General features: G+C 47.1%; 1 protein-coding gene across 1 annotated transcript in view; it reads left to right on the top strand.

Annotated features, from left to right (window-relative positions):
- NMBR (neuromedin B receptor) overlaps positions 1-24,397 on the top strand; it is a 335,270-nt gene that overhangs the window by 295,795 nt on the left and 15,078 nt on the right. The window contains exon 2 of the mRNA XM_085609352.1: positions 13,924-14,272. Coding sequence (XP_085465478.1) covers positions 13,924-14,272 — 349 coding nt within the window. The remainder of the gene's footprint in view (positions 1-13,923; positions 14,273-24,397) is intronic.

Genomic DNA, 24,397 nt, shown 5'->3' with positions numbered 1-24,397 from the left:
GATATTTGACCATTTTATCTCAACCAAGTTCCTGTGAAGCTACATTGGGTGTATCAGCAATGTAGCAAATGTCTTGATTCAGTAAAATGTCTGAATGCTGATAGGGCTGCATAAATCATTACCTTGGCTTCAACTATGGAGAGTCTCCAAGCGAACATGTGGTGCTGATGCAACTCGTTTACACTGTCTGTGTACATACTATTCACTGCCCCCTTGCTTTGTTGTTCAGCTTGAGGCTGCATGAGTAGAGCGCGTTGAATAGTTGTTTGATTGTTAAAAGTTTTCTTGAACTAATATCATTAATAATAAATGTGGCCCAGCCCCCAACAGAAGCAATTACCCTATCAATCAATCAATCAATCAATCAATCAATCAATCAATCAATCAATCTATCAATCTATCAATCAATCTATCAATCAGAAGTTTGTATAGTATGGCTCCTCACTTTTGACGGTCTCAAGGCGCTGAAGGGGGGGGTATTGAGATCCTTCCTGAATTGGGTCAGCGTCGGAGATTGCCTGAGGTGTATTCTATCTGTATTGGGAGGAATCATTCAAACATTGCTATCCAAGATTGGCCAAAGGAGCCAGATTGATGTCAGTTCTGTAGAATAAACAATGTGTACATAAATGCGCTCCTTTTAGATTTGTTGTGTGAGAAATGTATTTCATGGCGATTGCCTGGAAATCTGGCATGGATCCGTCTGTCCTGTGCCTATGTCCAACACCTCTTCTTACAAACAATTGATATAAGTTAGCAGACATATTCCTCAGATGTAGGTCCTTAATTAGAGCTTGACTAGCAGCCAATGGGCTTGCCATAGCTATGAACAGATAGATGTTTTCTGCTTCCATGGTAGAAGACTGCCAGCCAAGGAAGCTACATTGAAAGCGCTGCAGCTTTGACAAGAGGGTGCCATTGTTATTGCTTTGACTCAGCAAAGTTTTTTATTTTTCAAAGAAAAAATCACAATGGAACTACAGGATATATATAATGCTGTTTTCTATTCATTCATCTCACAACTACATCTTTATACAATGCTTCAACCATCACTTTTCTTTATGTTTCTCCTCCTCTCTGCATGATATTGTATGTAATGAATGACATGCGTGAACCACATGCTATGCTTTTGAACTATATGCTTTGCTATTTCCAGTAGAAATGTCATGCTGGTAATGTCAAATAAATACATGAATTGAAGAACGTTTACCTGATAATGCAGAATTTGTGGTGTCAAGAGAAAAATCCCTCTACATGTAATGCCATTGTGTCTGGGTTGAATTAACCCAGAACAAGTTGTTAAGGTATATTATCCTACAATTAAATGTAAGCCCACATTATAGGCTTGTGATTTATGTACAGGGAGAGGTGATAATATGATTCCCATGAGGTTCTCACAGTCTAATATGGCTACCTGAACTGATGCAATTTTGTATTTCTCATACGCTGTGATTAGCTATGTGTTAGCCTCTTATCTCTGGGCCTTGCAATAGTTTCGGTGCCAATGTATGTACCTATTAGTTTTTATGCCCTACAAACCTACCTTGAAAGCAACAGAGCACAGTCCATCAATTGGCGGAATAGTACACGATCTCCTATATCGCATACTTCATGGGGAATTGCACAACTAGAATTTCCACATTTTACACTCTTTCGCCATCGGAAATTAAGTCACAATCATGTGTTTTTGATGCAAGTGCCAAGACTGCGATTTGAACATGGTTTTCTAAGTTCAAGACCAGGAACTTTCCTCGCTAGGCCCCCACGCATTGGGCGGCAGGTCATTTGCCCTTGCGTGTCACTGGATTGTGCACTCACCAGGGCATGCTTTAACTGAACCACTTAATAAGTGTGCTTGAGACTTCACTTCCCCCCAATATGTCACACACTGATGGGGCTTCAGGACCCTATAATAATCAGGTCCCTGCTGTACTACTCTGTACCTACAGACAACATAATCATTTGCTCCAATATATAAGGTTCTGCCTCTTTCTGGTGCTGTTTTTTTCTTGATATGTGCGTGCTCCCTTCTTGTATGATTTTAATTCTCCTTTATTCTTCTTTTTTCGTGCAGTGAATCATTGCTAATTTAGTGCATGTCACAGGCTCGGTGTCCAAGATAAGCTGAGTGAGTCAATCTGTTGCCAGTCGAGGCGAATGCCTAAGGATGTTAGGATTCGAACACGGATATTAAAATTAAAAGAAAATAAATGTCTGTGTTGAGGAGTGCAGAGGCCATTACCGAGCTCCAGAGAGCTCTAATCACCGCTTCGTTGATTGTTACTTTAATTGCTGGTGCATAAAGATATTCCAAAACAAACAAATCATAAATGCGTTTAATTGGATAATTGCCTGCAAGCATTGTTATTTTAACCCAGCACATGTCTTTTTACTTCATAGTTGCACGGTGGTCAATTTAACCGAAGTGAGTGGTCAATTTTATTGTTTGACTTTTGTGGACGGACCAGAGGCACATGCACAGTGCAGTAGCAGGCCAGTGTCCCTCAATCAATCAATCAATCAAAGCATTTATATAGCGCGCTACTCACCCGGGGGGGTCTCAAGGCGCTTGGGGAGGGGGGGGGGGACTGTTACTGCTCGAACAGCCAGGTCTTGAGCTGTTTCCTGAAGGCGAGGTGATCTTGAGTCCGGCGGAGGTGGGTCGGGAGGGAGTTCCACGTCTTGGCGGCCAGGTAGGAGAAGGACCTTCCTCCTGCGGTCGCCCTTCGGATGCGGGGGACGGCGGCGAGGGCGTGGTTGGTCGAATGGAGCTGGCGTGTAGGAGTGTAGAAGCTGAGGCGGTTGTTGAGGTATCTTGGGCCTTGGTTGTGGAGGGGTTTGTGTGCGTGGGTTAGGAGTCGGAACGTGATTCTCTTGTTGACCGGGAGCCAGTGCAGGTCTCTCAGGGGTCCTGAGATGTGGCTGTGCCGGGGGATGTCGAGGATCAGTCTTGCTGAGGCGTTCTGGATCCGCTGGAGTCTCTTCTGGAGTTTGGCCGTGGTACCGGCGTAGAGGGCGTTGCCGTAGTCCAGTCGGCTGGTGACGAGGGCCTGGGTGACCGTCTTCCTGGTCTCGGTGGGGATCCACCGGAAGATCTTGCGTAGCATGCGCAGGATGTTGAAGCACGAGGAGGAGACGGTGTTGACTTGTCTGGTCATGGAGAGGGAGGAGTCCAGGATGAAGCCCAGGTTGCGTGCGTGGTCTGTTGGTATGGGTGCGCTGCCCAGGGCGGGGGGCCACCAGGAGTCGTCCCAGGTGGAGGGTGACGAGCCTAGGATCAGGACCTCCGTCTTGTCTGAGTTCAGTTTCAGGCGGCTGATCTTCATCCACTCGGCTACGTCTTTCATCCCTTCGTGTAGGTTGGCTCTGGCGGTGGCGGGGTCGTAGGTGAGGGAGAGGATCAGCTGGGTGTCGTCGGCGTAGGAGAGGATGTTGAGGTTGTGCTGGCGTGCGATGGCCGCGAGGGGGCTCATGTAGACATTGAAGAGGGTGGGGCTGAGCGAGGAGCCTTGAGGAACGCCGCAGATGACTTCGGTGGCTTCTGATTTGAACGGGGGAGGCGGACTCTCTGTGTCCTTACGGCAAGGAAGGAGATGATCCATTCGAGTGCCTTCTCTTAGACTCCGACGTTGCTGAGGCGCTGCACAAGGGTGCGGTGGCAGACAGTGTTGAATGCCGCGGAGAGGTCCAGGAGGATGAGGGCTGCAGTCTCCCCGTTGTCGAGCAGGGCTCGGATGTCGTCGGTGGCTGCGATGAGGGCGGTCTCAGTGCTGTGGTTGGCCCGGAAGCCAGACTGCGAGAGGTCGAGGGATCCGTTGGTCTCGAGGAAGGCGGCAAGCTGCTTGTTGACGGTCTTCTTGATGACTTTGGCCGGGAACGGGAGGAGCGAGATGGGGCGGTAGTTTTTGAGTTCGGTGGGGTCCGCTGATGGTTTCTTCAGTAGCGCGCTGAGTTCGGCGTGCTTCCAGCTCTCCGGGAAGGTGGCGGTGTCGAAGGAGGCGTTGATGATGTCCCGTAGGTAGGGTGCGATGACGGAGTCGGCCTTGTTGAAGACGTGGTGTGGGCAGGGGTCGGTTGGCGATCCGGAGTGTATGGAGTTCATCGTGCGTTGGGTTTCTTCGGTGTTGATCGGGGTCCAGGTGCGGAGGGTGGAGGTGGGGGGTGCCGGTGCGGTCGTGGGGTGCATCGGCTGTGCGCTGAAGCTGTTGTGTATGTCTGCGATCTTGTTGTGGAAGTAGGAGGCGAGGGAGTTGCAGAGGTCTTGTGATGGGGTGATGTCGTTGATTCCGGCGTTGGGGTTGGAGAGCTCTTTGACGATCTTGAAGAGTTCCTTGCTGTTGTGTGCGTTGTTGTCCAGTCGTTCCTTGAATGCGGTTTTCTTGGTGGCGTGGATCAGTTGGTGGTGTTTTCGAGTGGCGAGCTTGAGGGTGGTCATGTTGTCTGGTGTAGGGTCTTTGCGCCATGTTCTCTCGAGGGCTCGGCAGTTCTTCTTTGAGCTCTTGAGTTCGTCGGTGAACCATGGTGCTTTCTTACTGCTGGGTCTGCTGGGCTGGGTCCTCAGCGGGGCGAGATCATTCGCGCAGCTGCTGATCCACTTCGTGAGGTTGTTGGCGGCCTGGCTGGGGTTCGCTGAGCTGGCGGGGGGGTCCTGGCTCAGGGATGCGGTAAGCTGGTCGGCTGTGATCTTGTTCCAGCTTCTGCGTGCGACCTGTTGCTGGTGGTGGTGGGTCGTGTTCTTTCTGAAGCTGAAGTGGACGCAGCTGTGGTCCGTCCAGTGGAGTCTGGTGGCGTGGCTGAAGGCGATGTCCTTGCTGGAGGAGAAGACGGGGTCGAGTGTGTGTCCGGCGTAGTGGGTGGGGGTGGTCACCAGTTGCTTGAGTCCGAGGTTGGCGAGGTTGTCCAGAAGGGTGGTGGTGTTGCGGTCGTTGTTGTTCTCCAGGTGGAAGTTGAGGTCCCCGAGGAGGATGTAGTCGGCGGAGGGGAGGGCGTGCGGGCTGATGAAGTCGGCGATGTCTTCGCTGAATTGTGTGCGTGTCCCTGGGGGTCTGTAGATGAGGGTGCCTCTGAGGGTGGTCTTGGGGTCGGTGTGGATCTGGAAGTGCATGTGTTCGGCGGTTTTGAGGGTGTCGTCGGTGTTGGTCGTGATGCGGAGGGTGTTCTTGTGGACGATGGCGATGCCTCCTCCGGTCTGGTTGACGCGGTCCCTCCGGGTGATCTTGTATCCGTCCGGGATGGCGATGGCGATGTCGGGAGCTGATGAGGCGTTCATCCAGGTCTCCGTGAGGAAGGCGACGTCCGGGGATGTTGTGTCGATCAGGTTCCAGAGTTGGATGGCGTGTCTGTGGACTGAGCGGGTGTTGAGTAGAATGCACTTCAGGTGGTTGCTGTTGGTGCTCGGCTTGGCAGGTGTAGTGCAGGTCCTGATGCAGGAGAAGTTGCAGGAGTGGCAGCAGAAGGGTCTGTTGGTCCGTCTTGGAGTGGCTCGGTAGCAGCCGGGCATCCGACCGGAGTTGAGTGCGTTGATTTCGGAGGCGTCGTAGGTCCGGCGGGCAGGGTGGCCTCTGTGGGGGCCAGGGGGTCTGGCGCTGGGCGCGGTCCAGGCGCGGACGGGCGCAGACGGGCTTACCTTCGGCGCTCAATCGGTGCTCCCGCTGCGCACGTCCGCTGCGCGGTCGCTCTGGGGGCGTCATAAGTAAGGAGCCCGGGAGGGCGGGTCAGCTGGGTGGCGGGAGCGGGGCGGCGAATGGGCTGGTGGTGGGCGGGGCCGCAGGGAGGCAGCGGCGGGAACTATGGACGGCGGGCTCTAACAGGGGGCAAGCGTGGCAGCAGTAGGGGAGATCCGGGCGGCCCAACGGCCCTCCATGAATATGTGACGTTACAACGCATGCCATTACATCGCATGCCATTGCAATGCAAAACTTTACCCCGGCTTTGTGTCGGGGGAGAGCTGGAAGTTGGAATAGATTAATTTTCTATTCCAACTCCAGTGTGTGCAAGAGTAGGGAAGGTGTTGTAGTTAAATCCACCACTTTCGTCCCATTGCTGTACATCTTTTGCGTTGCAACGCATGCGATATAATTGCATGTGTTGTAACGGTTGCGTTGAAAAGGCTGTTTCCCTCCATGGCACCCTGCTCTTCACACTGAGTTGTCTGTGGCCCTCGATACCAGTGTCTTGGGAAGTCTTCCGGTATTTTCCCACCTCTGTTGTTACTGGTAACTTTGGGTGCAGGGAAAATCTGGCCCTTTACCAGTTGGACTCTGATTGTCGGATAAGGAAAGAGGAATTGCCAGGGGAATCAGCTCCCACAGGTCTCTTAATTGTAATGGGGTCGGCAATTGCTGTTATAGGTCCCATCAGAATTAAGTGGGAACTTGTCATGTGGACCACAGTGCAAGAGATCTTTGTGATAAGACTGCACTAGGCCTGGGATTTATCAAATGCGCTAGAGTTTAAAAGTTTCCCATGTGGGTAGCTGTTGATATATGTGAGTATGCTATGTTGTTTTTCTTCTAAATGGGAGCATACATGGGGGATGGCTGGGAATAAAAAGGGGTCCCCTTCAAATTGCTGTTTGGGCCCCCTCCACCTGAACCTACCACTACATTTCAATGGCAATGTGAGCCCTACAAATGCAATGCCCAATAGCGTAACAAAACATGAGGGGTCCCCCTGCAAACTACACGGAGGGCATCCCCTCCCCTCCCCCCGATTCAGTCAGAAGCTCTCAGGCCAGGGACTCCTGTCTGTGCACAGTGCTGGAGGGCCCCCCCTGGAGCTCCAGACCCTCCCACACCTTTGGGGCAGCGGGGGCTGATGTTACGCCACTGGCAATGCCACTGAATTACAAAACTTGAAAACAAATAAATCAGATCGGCATGAACAGGATTAGGCTAAATGCTGGTAATACTTTAACACTTTTTGCAAGCATAAAAAATGCTCAATTACAGCTGATCTACTTATATGATGTTTCAGTTGATTACACAATTGAATTTCCTCATTTAAAAAAAGTAAATCCTGTTAGAAAAGTAAGTGACAAAAGGCCAGATGTACATACCTTTGTGTTTGCGATTACCTAATAGCGAATTTTTGCTATTCGCTATTAGGTAATCACAAACAGTGATGTAGTACAGTGTGTTTTACACTGTTTGCGATTCCCAGTGGGTTACAAATAGACCTACCTCATTCACATTCATGAGGTAGGTCTCGGTTTACGACCCATTGGGAATCGCAAAAATCACAGGAATGGTGGCCTCTCCTTAGTGTAGGATATTAGCAATTAACTGATTGATGGAAAGCCGCATATGGCCTACTGTACATTATTGATACTAGCACAAGGAGTGAAAATTAATGCAGAACAAGATCTACAAGCCCTGATGAAGTTCAATGTATATTGAATGAAACGCGTTGGCTGTATGCTTTGGTTGCTGGATCCTAAAAGTGGAATTAAATAAAAGAAGAACTTTTCTAAAAACATCCTTGAAGTTTTGTTGACCTTTTCTGTGTTTGCACCATTCCCTTTCTTTTTTTGAGTTTCATTCTGCTCCGCAGTAATATCATACAAGGCTGATATTAGATTTAAGTGCACCAAATCATTACCTATCCGGAACTGAGTGCTAGGTGTGGTTGAAAGGTCGCCGTTTATCTGTGTTTCTATTCACACCTTGTGCAATAATTCATACTGCCTTTACAAAATGAACAAGCACATAAATGGACATATGAATATGAGTTTAAGCAATAATTATTACAACAGAAGCACAATCCCGAATAAACCTAATACTGACTGCGAAGCTATATTCAGATGTGGTTAAGGCAAACAATGTATAGAGGGGACTGTCTGCCCAATGTGCTCCATTAGATTCCTACTGGATGTAACTTATGGAAACCGGATCGACAATGGTATTGTGCAACCTTTTTGCCTTGTGATTGGCTGGACAGTGCACATTTTTTAGAAAAAAACGTCGAGAGATCATTTTAACTGGTAAGCAGCAGAGTCCCTTTAAGGCACAGTAAAGTGGGCAATTACCCACGCCCCCCCACTTCCCAAGGGCCCCTTAGGAAAGAGAACTTTCTCTCTCTCTGTCTCACCCATGTCTATAAGTATATCTATACCTCTCTCTCCTCTCTGCCTAATTCTCATTCTGATGGATTTTTTGGAGCTCCAGAAAATACATATTTCTGTTGTTTTTGTGCGATACCATTTCTGAAAGTTTCTTTGGCATCATATAGGCTTGTATTAGCAGAACATGGGTAAAACAATTCAAAGTTGTTCCGAACAAGAAACCCCAAGACATGGCAAGCATATGGTAAAATTATTAACAGCCGCACTGCACCCATTCCCGGAACCGTACCATACCTGTGTATCTGTATTACTACACACAGCCAACAGTCATTGTTTTTGTGGTGGTTGTTGGCCACAGTTTTATTACTCAATACATACGTCATATTTGTACGACTCCCCTGGACACCTTCTCGGGCCGGGCCATAAATCATTATCATACATTATCACAATTGGTTGTCACTTAGTGTCATTTGGACATCATAAATATTGGGTCATAAATCATCGGGTATCATAAATCATACTGTCACAAATCTGTCATCATTTTGTTGTCATAAATCGCTTTGCCTGATCATCATAAATCAGCCACCAAAAATCATGGTCATAAATCATCGTGATGTCATCAATCATTCTGTCAAAAATCTGTCATCATTTTGTTGTTGTAAATCATTCTGCATAGGCATCATAAATCATCAGCCATAAATCATCGGCTGGCCATAAATCACTGGTTTGTCTTTTGCTCATTTGCATATCCTAGGGTCATAAATCACCCTGACAGCTTGTAGATTGTTCTTTGTTGTTTCAAAAACCGTTGGTGCCACTCCCCCAGCTCCCTCATGTAAAAGGTGAGCTGCCCAGGGGGAGCGTCGCCTTATATCCCCCTCGCCCTTTCCTTCTTCCCTTTGTTCGTGGGGAGGGAGGTTAGAGGAGAGGGCCTTGGGCTGTTCCTTGTGGGCTCAGACGGCCATTATGGCGCCGGTCCTCGAGAACCCCCTTCGGAGGCGGCCTCTGCTAGAGTGTGTGACAAAACATTGCTAAATTCCTAATTTTCACATTACACAATTTCTTGCATAATACGCATAGAACCCGAAATTGTTGAAGGTATGACTGATATTATACAAGAAAAAATACACCATTTCGCCCACCTCGGTATATATCGCGTAACCATCCTCAACCATCATGTGCTACATAAATAAAACCACCCGGGGTCGTTATAAGAGATATGTGTGTCATTGTAAAATACTGCAACCTTCAGTCTCCACATATCTTCTGTACACACCACATATATATTCTTTGTATGATCTTAACACCTGAGGTGTTTTTATCCCTCTCTAATCATTTTCCTCACTTTTCTCATTTCCGATTTGCTGATCTGTTCTGATTCCAAGTGCAAGACTTTCCAGAGGGAGAATTCCTTCACCTTTAAAATATGCATATGATTCAATGCTTCTTGCTATGCCCCAAAAGACAATGCGCCTCTTTTAATCTTTCTTCTCATATTTTTCTCGGGGCATAACTCAAAAATATTTAATTGAATACCGAGCCCATTGATGTAAGCTGCGGAATATTAAAGCAAACAGTGAGCTACGGAATATTAAAACATGAAAGTACACACATGTTCAGGAATGAGTTATTCATACAATGTATTTTACAACGTTATATATCGATTTTTCGTTCCTTTGGCTCTCTGTGTGCAGCATACAATAAATAAATGAAATGAACAGGCTTTGTCTGTCAATTTGAGAGTGAAGGGAGCAGGACTAAGGTTTAACTGTTTGCTGTGTGGTTGAATGCTTTGGTTTCTGTCAAGGTCAAAAGAGACACGATTTATCAATGGAATTTCTTGAAAACTGCCTCCAGGTATCTGTAGGGTTTGCTGGTGAGCTGCAGGACAGTGGGTTATACAAAGCACATTTGTGATGCATTATGGGCGACCAGTGGCGGCTCCTGAGGGAGTCCTGCGGGGCGGCGGGGCGGGGAGGGGTAAGGTGGGGGGTAGTAAACTCCAAAATACAGCTGAAAGCAGTTGAGCAAATAAATAAATAAATAAAACAAATTATATTGCGCGCTGCATCGCCGATTTGGCGTTGCAGCGCACGTAATGTAATTCGTTTTATATATTTATTTATTTACTCAACTCTGATCGGCTGTATTCCGGAGTTTACTACCCCCACCCTGCCCCTCCCCTGCCCCGCCCACCGCCCCGAAGCACTCCCTCGAGGAGCCACCACTGTGGGCGACCTTGCTTATGGTAACAATACGGGAACAGAATGCCAAAGCTGTGCATTCTAGCATACACTGACCCACAATTAAGCCATCATTTTGAGGGGTCTGGTAATTCCGATGGGGCCGGTAATGGGAAGATTTACGAAATCCTTGGGAACCCAATATATCTGTTTTGTTTCATCCAGAGATTTTGGCATTTGCAATCTGGGGGTGGAACTCCCAGGGAAAATAGGGAATTACTGTGGTACTTGAACCCAGAATTACCAATTAGCGGGTCATTTCTCAGGGGTGCCTCAGGGTTCCACCGGTAAAGTTGATATTTCTGCACCCTTGTTGTTACCAGAAAACCCCTGGTGTTGGTAAATTTGGCGCTGCAAATTACCACCACCATTTCTGGGATGCTCATAATAGAGCATTGTGCTGAATGTGCAGTAAACCCCCTAAAGCAAAAATAATGTTTGTTTCCACAGTCTGGATGGATGGACATATCAAGGATTTAGGCGCACCACTCATAAATAGTACAGTCCATGAATTCCTCAAATCAAGAATTATCATGTACAAACTAAATTGCAGCTGAAGATAAATCAGTGAAAGGCTTCTCTACATCTCCACCTAAAACAAATCTGACTTAGGCGGGAGATCCTTTTCACTCTTGACAGCCCCACTGTGAAACACTATTCCTAAATTTATTTTGTGGGATATCTCCCAAGAAAGATTTGTAGGAGTCCATTCGGATCATGCAGACATCTGATGGTAAGGATGAACCCTAGTCATTCTTGGGTTTGTGCGAATATTACTCTAGATTTGTGCAAAAATGTGTTGATAATGTGTTTCTTTTGTGGTCTTTTACTAAAAAAAAGAGTACAATTTGAGTGGTCGAAAGAACACACTTCAGCTTTTAATAGTTTGAAAAAGGCAATTATTCAGTCTAAGCCATTGTCATCATTTGCCCACAATGCTGTGAATGTGGTCACAGTGGGTGCCAGTTCTGGGTCCTTCTCAAACTCGTTGCCAATATGTGGTGAATAAATGAGGCAGATACGGCAGTCACAAGTAATTAACTAGTAGCGCTATATAGGAGCATCCATTCCCATTCAAGACAAGATCCAACTGATAAAGAATCCCCAAAGCGAAATTGGAATGTCATGTAAGCATCATCAATACTTAACCAATGAAATCAAAGATACACACACATCATGATAGGAGGACAGTAATGCATATAAGTGCAACAAACAAAGGACCTGATTTAGAATGCGGCGGATGGGTTACACCGTCACAACTCTGATAGATATACCGTCCCTGAAATATAAATCTCATGATATCCTATGGGATTTATATTTTGGTGGATGGGTTATCCATCACCGTTTTCATAGAGTAAACTGTCCATAAAATCTAAATCAGGCCTTTACTTACAGAATACAGAATGTGTAGACTGTAGGATGCTTACTATGAAGTTACCACACGTTTGCAGCATAGTCTGACATCTGACCTTCACTAAATCTGTCAAAACCTGGCTCTTTCTATACACCTTATAAAGAACAATGACTACAACTGCAGACGTTCATTAAACAATACATTTTTTTTTGCAAAAGTGCATTTAGAGAAAGGAGCGGCCTCATAGCACATTGTACCTCTTGGGCCCTTGTAAAAAAGTACAAATAAATACTATTGAAAATGGGATGGGGAGGCAGCAAGTCCACACCACTGAGGAATAGTGGTGAGCAGGAGAGTTTGGGAGGCAATGGAGGAGCCGGGGGTGGGAGAATACAAAAACTACAAGCCAGACAAGTAGGGGTTGAGAAACAATGGATGGCCAGGAGAATGGAGAAGCAACACGGTTTGGGGATGTAAAGTGGGAGCAGAACAGAGGGGAGAGCAAGTAAATACATATACTCCCATAGAGTGCTCAAAGCCAAAGGAGAAAGCAGTTCTCTGAGTGTAAACAGAAGAAGGGGAAAAGACAGAAGAAGGGAAAAAGTCTTCCAATCAAAAGAGTGGGAAAGAAGTTATGCCTCAGGATAGAGACAAACATATGAAGAGGAATGAAAGCCATCCAATAAAAAGGAAGTTAAGAAGACTGACAAGAAAGTAAACCAATTATAAGCAATTGGGTGGCCCAAAGCCCTACGTAAGAACTGGCATTGTGCACTATATATCTTTTGACAGCAGAGTAAATTGATAAGAAATTGGAAGACATTAGTGAAGTAATATTCCATTGAAATCCTAGAGGTGGACGAGCCATTGAAACCTCGAGCCAAGCTGGAGCATGAAGCATGGTTCTGGCTCAGCTCTAGGTTCTATTGGAACCTCGAGCCCATAATGAGCCGAACTTTCATGTGTCTTCTGCCTGCCTCCTTCCCTCTATCCAGGATCTGGCATTATTATCAGAGCTGCCGACTGTGGATCTAGGGAACCAGGTTTGAGTCTCTGCATTCGCAAAACCTCCTGTGATTCTAGGCACATAACTTAATTTCCCTTACCTATAATTAACCCATGAGACCTATTGTAATGCAACTGGTGCTCCAGTGGAGTAGCTAGACCTTTTGCTGCCCGCGGCGGCCGCATGTAAGAGCGGAGGGGGCTGGCGATTCCTGCGTTCCCTGCCCACAACCGCCGCAAGTAGGAGCATGGGGAGGAAGGTCACCGCCCCCAAAACCTGTGCTGCCCGGGGTGGACCGTCTCTCCCAGCCCTCCTTGCTATGCCACTGTGGTGCTCCTGTAAAGCACTCAGTCTTCAGGCCAAGTTCACACTATATTTAAAAACTGCAGACAAGGAACTAAGGAAAGGCAAATAGAGACCCATATTTGTACAAAGCGAAACCAGAAAGTGTGAGTACATCGCCACTTTCCCGCTTAAATTGTGTGGTCATAAGCAAATACAGTATTTCACTAAAACAGTTTTTTATGCATTATTGTGTAGGAAAACACTTTCAAATATTTGAGCTCAGACTACTAGTTATAGAGAACTATCACTTTTATAAAGTATTTTTAAAGTACAGTGCTATAATGTGCCTAATTAATGTTAAAGCTCTCCAAATGTTAAAGAAATACACTTTTTTGAATTTTGATGAGAATTTACCATATTTTGCGTGATGTTTGTTGCATTATTTATATAGCAAGTAATTTCAGGACTTGGCGGGGACACGGGCTTTAAAATGCGAGCAAGACCCTTGGCTTGGCTCTGGCTTAGCTCTCCCTGTTGATATGTTGGCTCGTCCACCTCTGAGAAATCTCTGCCCTTCTGCTCTTCATGTCTGAGAACCAAATGGAGGCGAGCGTAGCCAATCACATGTGTATGAATTGCAATCAGTGCACAGCACTGGAGCAATTGTCTCTGGGATCTGTTAGAGAAAAAAAGGGGATCCAGTTTTAGAATGCTTCTGAGGGCCCACAGCTTGACCTAGTATTTTAAACACACTGCAATCTATGCAAAACTCTGTGAGAGAGTGATACATAAGAGCAAGAAGGAAAGGAAGAAAAATCTATTATGTGTATAGCCCGAATAGTTGCTGTCCTGTTAAGAATACTGGAAAAATATGAAACTATTTTGTAGCATTCTGTTTATTGAAATGTGTTGCAATCCTAAAGTTGTCATGTAGCCAATGCTAAAGTTTTCCTTTCATTTAATTCCCCTGTAGGCACAAGGCAATTGTAAATCCTATGGATATCCAGACCTCCAGTGCTGTACTCTGGACCTGCATTAAAGCCATGGCCATCTGGGTCATCTCTATGCTACTGGCAGTCCCTGAAGCGGTGTTCGCCGAAGTGGCGCATATCAACGATACTGATAACGTCAGCTTCACAGCATGCATACCTTATCCCCAGACTGATGAGATGCACCCGAAGATTCACTCCGTAATGATCTTCCTCGTCTATTACCTTATCCCACTCACCATCATCAGTGTCTACTACTACCACATTGCGAGGACCCTAATCAAGAGTGCGCACAATATTCCAGGGGAGTACAGCGAACATTCTAAGAGACAGGTACGCTAGATTGTTATTATACCTTCTGTGCGCTGTTGTCCATAGATAACCACATACCAGAGAACAAAGAATCTTACACAAGTTGTTTTTATTTATTTAGTTGTTTCCTTATCTGCTGAGTGCCACTCTTTCATCATTTCTGCGAACTGTTGTGTTTGATTAAGGTTTGAAGAAGGCATTGAAAATAGAACTTAGGTACAGCTTAGAACTCTTGCCTGATATGTTTTTTAAAGCGACCGTCTGTTCTCTCAAGGAGTTCGATCAAAATTGAGATTGGATCGTTCACTTTTTAGGGGCTACCGGGGTATGGTTCCAGAATATTGTAACCAAAATATCATATGACGCAAATATTTAGTCCGAAATATTCTCTCCCAAAAATATTCCCTCATGGTGCGAAAATGGATTTTACACCAATGGAACAATAATTTTGTAACTGATATTTAAGGTGCAATATCTTTGTGTCAGACTATGTTTTTGCTGACAATATTCTGACATGCAACTGTTTCCTAAAAGAACCTTTGTTAAACCTGCCCTCAGTTCTTGGTTCAGTGCATTCTATCGCCTGGGGTCCTGATTCCCAGGGACCTGCCTTTGGGTTTCCACCTGGTTCGTTGGTGGGTGATCTACAGAGCCTCAGCCAGCCACGGTCGTTGTAAGTTGTCGCACTATTCACATCCCAGACTGTTATACTGAACATTGATGGCCTAAGTCTAAAAGGGCCATGGCTGAACGTTAGGGATCTGCTCTTCTTGAGTAGATTCTACATTTGGAACAAATTTAGAGATTCACAAAAGATCTCAGAGGTACTTTATTAAATCTAGAACATTTGTACATTTCCTGAAGTGCTAAGGCTTAGCATGTAGAATATTTCACATGAAGAAAGGTGATGTTGATGCACTCTCCACAATGATAATATTCTCCCTTGGAGACCCGCTTATCCTACACCCCTAATCAACCTGTCGGGGTGTCTCACTGGAACCCACTTATGCCTGCCTTTGACCGCAGCAAAGTTGCATGCGTTTTCAGGAAGGGAGACACCTGGAGGTATGCGAAGACACACAAATCAAATGCCTGAGGTGGATGATAATCATCTGTGGATCCGCTGTGCCTTGCCCATTAATGACTACAACTCCTCCCCTTCAGCTTACAATGCAATTGGGGCAATTCCATCCCACTGGCGGCAATTCAGCACTCCACTGATGTAAAATTCCACAGCAGCTTACTCCGCTCATCAGAAGTGTGATTTTATTTTGGCAAAGTGCTTTATTGGAAAACAGAATTTTACTTGGGTTCACTAATATTATTTATAATTAAGAGGTGCAATTCTGTGGGACATTCTTTCAGTGCCCTCCAAAAATTCACTAAAATAAAAGTGCAATTGTAAAAGGGACTATGGTGCCCCCTAGACCCCCCCCAGAACCTCTGTCGCTCTGCTGCCCCCACAAAAGGGTTTGAGCAGCGTTGATATGTTTACTATTTCAAAAAGTATATCTTATTTTCAGAATAAAACTGACAGTATATTTTACAATGAAGTAAATGTATTAAAGATTTTTTTTGAATTATCAAACTCTCAGGGAACCGCTCGCTAAAAGGGTTTTGTATTTTTTTCACCCTTGGCTTTTGCGTGAATGATCAAACTATGATTGTACAGACAGGGGCACTGTTTAACCTGAGGCTTTTATTGATACACTGTCCCTAGAGAGACACAGCAGCGCCTCTGCTTTTCGCAGAACTAATGCTTTTAGATCAAGACATGGACATTGCGTAAACAGCTGCTGGGGACCATAAGTGTGCATTAGTGCCCCGGGCAATTTCAGGCTGAATGAGCTGTACCAACAGAACATCATTTGCAGACAGTCCCTCTTCTTTCTTTTTGTGAACAATTTCTTCAAATTGATTCCTGTTACTTTCCATTTTTCCGTAGACTGCAGCTTATAAACATGCGTGAGGACAGCATGTTATACTTTAAGAGGTACAATGTATAAAAATTGTGAGTTGCCAATTAGAAGTCATTCGTCTGGTTCTACTGCTCTGAGTTTGTGCGATGCTGCCCCCTTTAGTGTCATGACTTAATTGATATAATAAAGGCAGCAGTGACAGAAACCCGAAGGATCAGGAAAGGCTTCTCTCCTCTACTTTACAATAAATGTAAATGTCCAGTATTTGTAAAGCGCACAGCTCCTCCGAAGTTGTGTCCTGGTGCTGGGGGCCGTAATAACTCCAGTGTGTTACCATTTGTTCTGATATTCCTCGAGGGGTTAGAAAGAGAAACAGACTGGCTATATGGGAAGGCAAGAAGAGCCATCTCAAGGTGGCACCCCAGAAAAACAACAAACACTGAAAGAGAGCCTGCTGCCAAAGTCCTAGATCCTGTGGTGCCGCTCACTCAGATGAGTCGGGAAACCCACTAGGTTTTAAAAAGAACCCTCACCCACTAACACTAGTTAGTTTTATGCTTCATCATAGGGTTCCCACCTGAGACTCCCAATGCATCAGAGTGTGCTATGACGCCTGAGTTACAGCAGAGCTAGTTACGTTTGGTTTCACAGGGATCAAGAATATAAATGTACCGTAAGGTCTTCACGACTGAAGGCAGTATTTAATAATGGGACACTTTTTTTACACAAACTATATTGCATCTTTGTTAAGACATGACAGTACTTACAGCAGTGACTGACAGGATTAACAATGATTAAGGAAATTATGTTAAATGGAGCCCCAGTCAAGTCATATATGTTACAGGATATGTCATTGTAGTGCAAACTAAAGAACGATAAACTTTATTCCGCCCACCTCCCCCAACCCATTGATCACATCAGCTAATCTAGGAAACCCAAATATGCATCAGCACGCAAGAAGGGATACAGAAGTGGTATAAGCATGTGAGGGGAGGCTAAAAAGACCCTACACCTGAACGGACAAGGGAGAGAGGGGACCTAACCAAGCCACCATCTGTAATCATCAACTAGAACCCATAGTATTGTCGACAGACTCACTGGGTGTAATGGGGGTTGCTAATGGAGCAGCACCTGCTTTGGGAATCGCTGTAAAGTATGTGCAAGAGACACTTAATGTGGTGCCATGTCCTGCGCTTTACACCCCTCTAAAAGAGCATGAGAGAGACTTATGGAGCGGAGGGGTGGACGGGGTGAAGGGAGCCGTGACCAGGACAGACCGAACACTTCCAAGCCCTGGAACGTGGAGTGGTGGAGCTCCGGGGCAAGCAGATAGTTTGTGGTGCTGGTCGGGCTGCCGGCGGGCCCACATCATGCCCGGACACTGCTGGAGCGGGTAGCGGCCCGACGACGACACTCCGAGCTATGACAGGGACACACGGGCCCGCAGGGACAGAGGTAGGCCCTGCTCAACAACATCATACGGCCCTCGGAGGGGCGGAGGCCTGGGAAGCGGTGCCCCCCTCTCCTGATCAAGCCTGCGGATGGTCAGATCACTGTCATTCTGGTGGTTGAAGGGGAGGGAGAACGTCACAGAAGTGGCTGGACATACTTCGGCGGAGAAAGGGCCCCTGAGATGCGTGTGTGACTGCACGAAGAGCAGACTAAAGTTTACAACTGAGGTGGGGGTGGAGGAGACCACCACAGCGGTAAAGCCCTGCCCCACGAGATCCACTTAGCACAGCAGGCAGAAGGCAGAGACTATGCAAAGCCGGGGCAGAATAGGTGGCCCTCGCACCCCTAATTAGGCCGGGGGCCCAAGGAACATCACCAAAGCACCCAGAAGCCTAATAGCATTACTGACACGTACCAGTGTCCCCCCAGGGACTTAGCGGACTAGGATTGTGGGTGCAGGGTAGCATTTATGAGCAGGCCTGAGACACAAGATTCTGCCTGGGCTGCAGGGCCACAGTGAATAATCTGCACGGTGCCAACCACCACGTTAAACCGCAACACCATGGCAGGGAATAGGACAAAGAAAGAGCTCCCTCAAGGAAATGTTCAGCAAGTCAGGGAGCTCAGGTGCGGAAGACAAAACCGCAAACCAAGGGTCAGATGCCAGGCTGGACACTGAAGACAGGGAGGGCCCAGTCACCAAGGCATTCCTGGAAACGCTATCTCCTCCCTGTGCGCGGACCTGCAGGCGATGAAGACGGAAATCGCAAATGAAATTCTGGAGGTGCGATGTGATGTAGACGAGGTGGGCGAGAGAGTAGGCAAACTTGAGGACAGGGAATCTAGCCGGGTGGAGGATGAGGCGTGGCTCCAGCAAGAAGTCCTATGGTTGAAAGAACAACAAGTGGACCTCCAGGCACACAACAAGGACCTGGAAAACAGGTCGAGGAGGAGTAATATAAGAATTAGAGGTGTGCAATCCAAAGCAGAAGGCTCCAACCTATGCGAGTATGTCACGAATCTCCTCCAGCATGTCTGAGGCCTCCCAGAAGATTCCACACTACAGTTGGATCCGGTCCATAGAGTGGTATCTGAAAGACCAGTGCAAAGACCCCTGGCAGATATAGTGGTATGTGTACACGATTTCCAGATTAAGGGGGACATACTTAGAAAAGCCAGAGACTCACACCCAGTCCAGTTTAAAGGCCACTCCCTGACTTTTTTCCAGGATCTCTCCAGGACCACCTTGCCGAAGCGCAAAGACTTCTGCCCCGTTACAGATCACCTATGGGAAGCTAAAATACCTTACGCTTGCGAACACTCTTTCCGCATCATTTTTTGGTATGAAGGATCACTCCACCAGATCATATCAATCAGGGAGGCCTGCACTCTCTTGAACATCACTGCACTACTAACTGGCAGCAAGCAGCATGGCAGAAGGTGACATGCAATTGCCGTGGGTCTAGACCTGCTCCGGCCACCATTAACAAAGAGATACAGGCAGTGCTGCAGATCCGATCTGCGGAATCTATCCTCTCGACGGCATCCTGATCTGAAGACGGCATTGCCCCGGGGGAGTAAGGAGGGACTGGCGAGGCCTCAATGGCGGCGGAGGGGCAGAAGGACAGAAGACCCTCAGGATGCTTCGCCCTCTGCTCGCCCAGTGGACCCATCTAGAGTCTCTTAGGAGATTCCCCACCAGAATGGTCCTCTCCTGGGTGACTACGCCTCACCCCGAATCATTGGATTTGACAGACTATGGTCTCCTATTGTTTTTTCCATTATATCCTTTTTGTTGGTTATGGGTATCTTTCTGTCTTCGTTCACTTCTTCTCCTCTGCACCAACCTAGGCTCTATATGGGCTGCAAGTGCATTGGGGACCACACGGGTAGGCATCTCCTTGCTACCCTGCAGATGCGGCAAGGACTTAGTGAGCAAATTGCTGTGGGGCGTTCCGAATGCACATGACACATAACATCCGCCTAGTGAACCTCAATGTACGAGGCCTCAATAGTCCAGTGAAGCGCAAAGTGATCCTCTCCTATCTAGAACACTCGTGAGGGGATATTTCCTTACTGCAAGAGACCCATCTGATAGCTAGGGATACTCACTGTAGGAGCTCACTCAGGTTTCCCAGACAGTACTGGAGCTCGGAAACAACCAAAAAGAATGGGGTTGCCATATTGCTCACTCAGAAATTCCAAGGTAAAGACGTGGTAGCTGAACATTGGGGAAGAGCATTAGGGATTAGGCTTCAATGGGGCCATGCACAGTTTACAGTGTTATCTGTATACGATCCAAATGAACACCAGGAACGCTTCCTGATTAACTACCGTACACAAGTTTTGGCCACACCCACCCGAGCGGTTGTGATGGGGAGGACCTGAATCTCGTAATAAACACAGACTTAGACTGTTCTGGGCAGCATACTACGCAAGCTGGGACTCTATCGCAGACTGGACACCAATGGCTTACGAACAGTACCCTCAGTGATATATGGAGACAGACACACCCCTCTACTAAGGATGATACCTACTTTTCCGCCACCCATAAATACTATGCTCGCAAAGATAATTTTCTGATTACAGATGCACTAACGGGATGTGTAGCTGAAGCAACGATCGAGCCTCGCTCTCTCTGACCATGCCCCGATTACGCTATCGCTGAACCTAGGTGCATCACAACCGCACCCATCATGCTGGCGTCTCCGAGATGCCATGCTTCACTCAGACCAGACAACAAAAGCAATCCACAAGGCGATCGTAGAGTATCTCACCATCAATGACCGCGATGAGGTCAGCCTTGCCTCTTTATGGGAAGCTTTAAAACTAGTCATACGCAGTGAATTAATAGCGACTTCAGCAGGTGAAAACAGGCTCCGAAAGGAGCAGAGGAAACAGATGGAGGTAGCAGTATCAGAGCTAGAATCAATACACAGACGCACGGATGCTCCTCGCATTTGGAGAAAATTAGAAAAGAAACGCCTAATCCGATGACGACTAGAACTGGATAGAGCAGAATATGCCTTACTACATCTTAGGCACAAATTCTTTCTTAGCGGAGATCGCTCAGGCTGTATGCTAGCCCACAGACTATGTCAGAGGGAGGTATCCAGAATGGTGCCGGCAATTGAAGCTCCAGTGGGGACAATAGTATATTCAGACTCAGACATAACTGACGCCTTCTGAGCCTTCTACAGCAGGCTTTATGCGCAGGGAGATTCTCCCTACGGAGACTTAGCTGAATATCTTCACGATGTTCAGCTGACAACGCTCCTGACGGACATTGCGTCTCATATTGATCCTCCTATCCAAGTAGACGAGGTGGTGGCAGCAATAGCCCGCCTCAAAACCTCCAAGTCACCGGGCCAGGGTGGCTTTACCCCATTATTCTATAAGAAATTCTGTCAGATACTAGCACCTCTACTGACAAGGCTTTTTAGCTCATTTATTGATATGGGATCTCTGCCTGATTCCCTCTCGGAAACTTCTATCTCGGTTATCCCAAAACCATCAAAAGACCCCTTGGAGTGTGCTTCCTATTGTCCAATCTCACTGCTCAACGTTGATTCCAAAATATTCACAAGCATACTGTCCGCTAGAATTGACCCATACATGGCAGGTCTAATTGACCCAGGCAAAGCTGGATTTATACCGTCGAGACAGTGCAGGGACAACACCAAACGCCTCATACACCACACAGATCTCATCAGCCGTTCTCGAAAGGAGGCCCTCCTGCTATGTGTCGACACACAGAAGGCCTTTGATAGGGTCCACTGGCCATTCCTATTAGAGACGCTCTGTCGCTTTGGCGAGAGATTCCTTAGCTGGACAAGGTGCATTTACAACTCAAGTCAATGGATACTCCTCCGGGCCCTTCCCCACATACAGAGGTACACGACAGGTATGTCCTCTGTCCCCATTAGTAGTCGCCCTGTATTTGGAGCCAATGGAACAAAGAGTTAGAGACAAACAATTGATCTCAGGGATTCACATACCATAAGCCTATAAACTGATGACAAGGTCCTGTCTTTGACGAATCCGGGATCTCGCTCTCAGCCCTAGTGGACGAATTCTCTCATTTCAGTGAGGTATAGGGGTTCAAGGTAAACCTTTTCAAGTCACAAATATTAAATCTTTCCACCACCCCCGACACGCTGGAGGCCCTGTCTAGACAATTCCCATACACCTGGGCAAGCAAACATATACCATATCCAGGAATCCTCCTAGCACAATCTCCTGAGAAAACACTAAAAGCTAACTATAGCCCACTCTTGGAGCAGCCTAATAAAACCCTAGCCACATGGACCCAGCCAGGCCTCTATTGGGCAGGTCGTTTCACCACAGTCATGATGACGATTACGCTGTGCATACTATATATCTTTCAAACTATCCCCCTTTCCCCACCCTCGGCCACCTTAAGGAATTTACAGCGTGCCATCAACCGCTTATATGGGGTGGGAAGTATCCACGACTCCGTTTCTCACAGATCACAAAGCCTAAAATGGGAGGGGGTTTGGGTGTCCCTGTGGTGTCAAGGTATTTACAAGCATCCCAACTACGCTTCATCCTGGAGTGGAATCACCCCCTCTCAGAGAAGCACTGGTCATTTATGGACCAATCTATAGCAGGGGTGAAGATATGTCGAGAGATCTGGCTCCCGCATAGGCACAGAGCATGGGGGCTTTATTTTTCCCCGATCATGGCGACTACCTTAAAAGTCTGGAATGCAACGGCGATCCATCAAGGTTTCACTACATTCCCCTCCCTGTTGACCTCATTGGTGGACAACCCTGACTTTCCGCCTGGATGTAAATCGGAATAATTTCAGCAGTGGCCTGAGAAGGGCTGTAAAAGGGTGGGCTCTCTTTTTGATCAGGACGGGGTTATTTCTTTCGATCAGCTTCAGAAAGACTAATCAATCCCGGTTTCTAACCTCTACACTTATGACCAAGCACGTCACTGGGTAACCTCCCCAGGGATGAGACCAGGAGCTTCCCGTCAGTTAACACAAATCGAAAAGTGGTTAATTACGAAAAACGGCGACAAACGTCTTATATCAGAACTTTATGCTTTTTTCTTGGTAGACACCACTCCTACAAAATCCAAAGGTCGGGAGAACACACAGACTTGGAATGGCAGGATATTGACTTCAGAACCCATCATAGAGCACATGACATCCCGGGTATGGAACAGCGGCATAACACAGGCCCTCGCAGCCCCCGCGGTGCGGGGTGGCCCCCAAGCTCTAGGGGGCCCCCTCAGCACAGCAATCTGGCTGGAGGGCTTCTGATTGAGCACGGAGGGGACCCGTCCACGTACCTTGCAGGGAGGCCCCCTCAAGTTTCGTTACGCCAGTGGTATGGAAGCAGCGTACAAGGTAGCATCCTACTGGTACTTAACACCGGCCCGACTGAATTGCTGGAATAAAGACCACCCAGCCTCTTGCTGGCGTGGTTGTGGACAGACAGGCTCACTGGTGCATCTACTTTGGCACTGCCCCAAATTGGGTAGATATTGGAACTGATTCTCCATGACATAAATGAATCTTTTACGACGGATATCCTGCGCTTTCCAGCCTATATCTTGCTGGGTCTCCCTAACCCTCTGATATTTCCCCTGTGCTCGCTTAGAGGGAGGCAGATAGCCGTAGCCCTTAATGCTGCAAGATTAGAGCTACTTGCTCACTGGGGCTCTGAGGTGGTATTGTTAAGAAGGCTGTGGACTGTGCTAGGGATAGAGCGCCTATCTACGGTGGCAGAAAACAAGGCTAAAGCATACACTGAACTGTGGGCTCCATTTATCACATTCTTAAGCAAAGAATTCAGGGAGATAACTTGTCCCAAGTTCCTACAAATTCTGCGCCTCACGTCCACCACTCAAAACACGGACACCTAAAGCTGCTGTGCGTAAAGGCACTCACTGTTGATAACCACAATTGGCGCAATATAGGAGCAATTCCGGGTGCATAGGAGACGGGAAGGGAGTGGAGGGGTGGGGTGAGGGCAGGGTTACTTATTGTTTGATTCTTGGGCTTAGGTTCTCGTCTTTAAGCCCAATTCTATGTTGTTTTTCTAGCCCCTTTACATTTTACAGGACATGGCATAAACAGGACAGTTTGCTTCCCACTTGTATGTAACTTGACACACAGACTGTTGTCATTTTGAACCTCCACTGACAGCCTCTAGGTTGTAGGCGCCTAGCTGTGTCTTTCTCATAAGCATTTAAAACTCGACGCCGGCCTCTGGTTGTAGGCATATATGTTGTCTTGTTGTGAAAATGAATAAAAAGAATTATTCAAAAAAGAGCATCGGCAAGATGGGCTTTTTGCAGAGGCTACAATGCTACTCTCGAAGGAGAGCATCACTCTCCGCAAGTCCCCAGTGGGACACCTCGTCCTGCCATTTGTCTAACCTCGGGGCTGTCATGGATTTCATTGTCGCATTATGAGCCTCTTTGCCAGTAGTAAGGCCAAATCCGTAGAAGCGCAATGCTACCTTGGAACCTTGGGCAGTAGATGGAGGCCAAGAAGACAACCCTGTAACATTCGATAAGGCTAATGCTACCCCTGCCCAGTACGTGGATAAACCTGCAAAAAACCTGGAAAAGTCGATAGCATATGTAACAGGTCGGCCTCTGGAGACTTACAACTGGGGCATCCGGAGGCGGTGGTGGGGCACATCTTAGGGAGTCTTTGTAGTGTTAGATACGCCCTGTGAAGAATAGAAAACTGGATAAATTCAAGTCTAGAATTGCAGGACACGTGTTTGGGATA

Source organism: Triturus cristatus, chromosome 6, assembly GCF_964204655.1.
Source record: "Triturus cristatus chromosome 6, aTriCri1.1, whole genome shotgun sequence".
Taxonomy (NCBI): Eukaryota; Metazoa; Chordata; class Amphibia; order Caudata; family Salamandridae; genus Triturus; species Triturus cristatus.
This window is presented reverse-complemented; position numbering and strand designations above follow the sequence as displayed.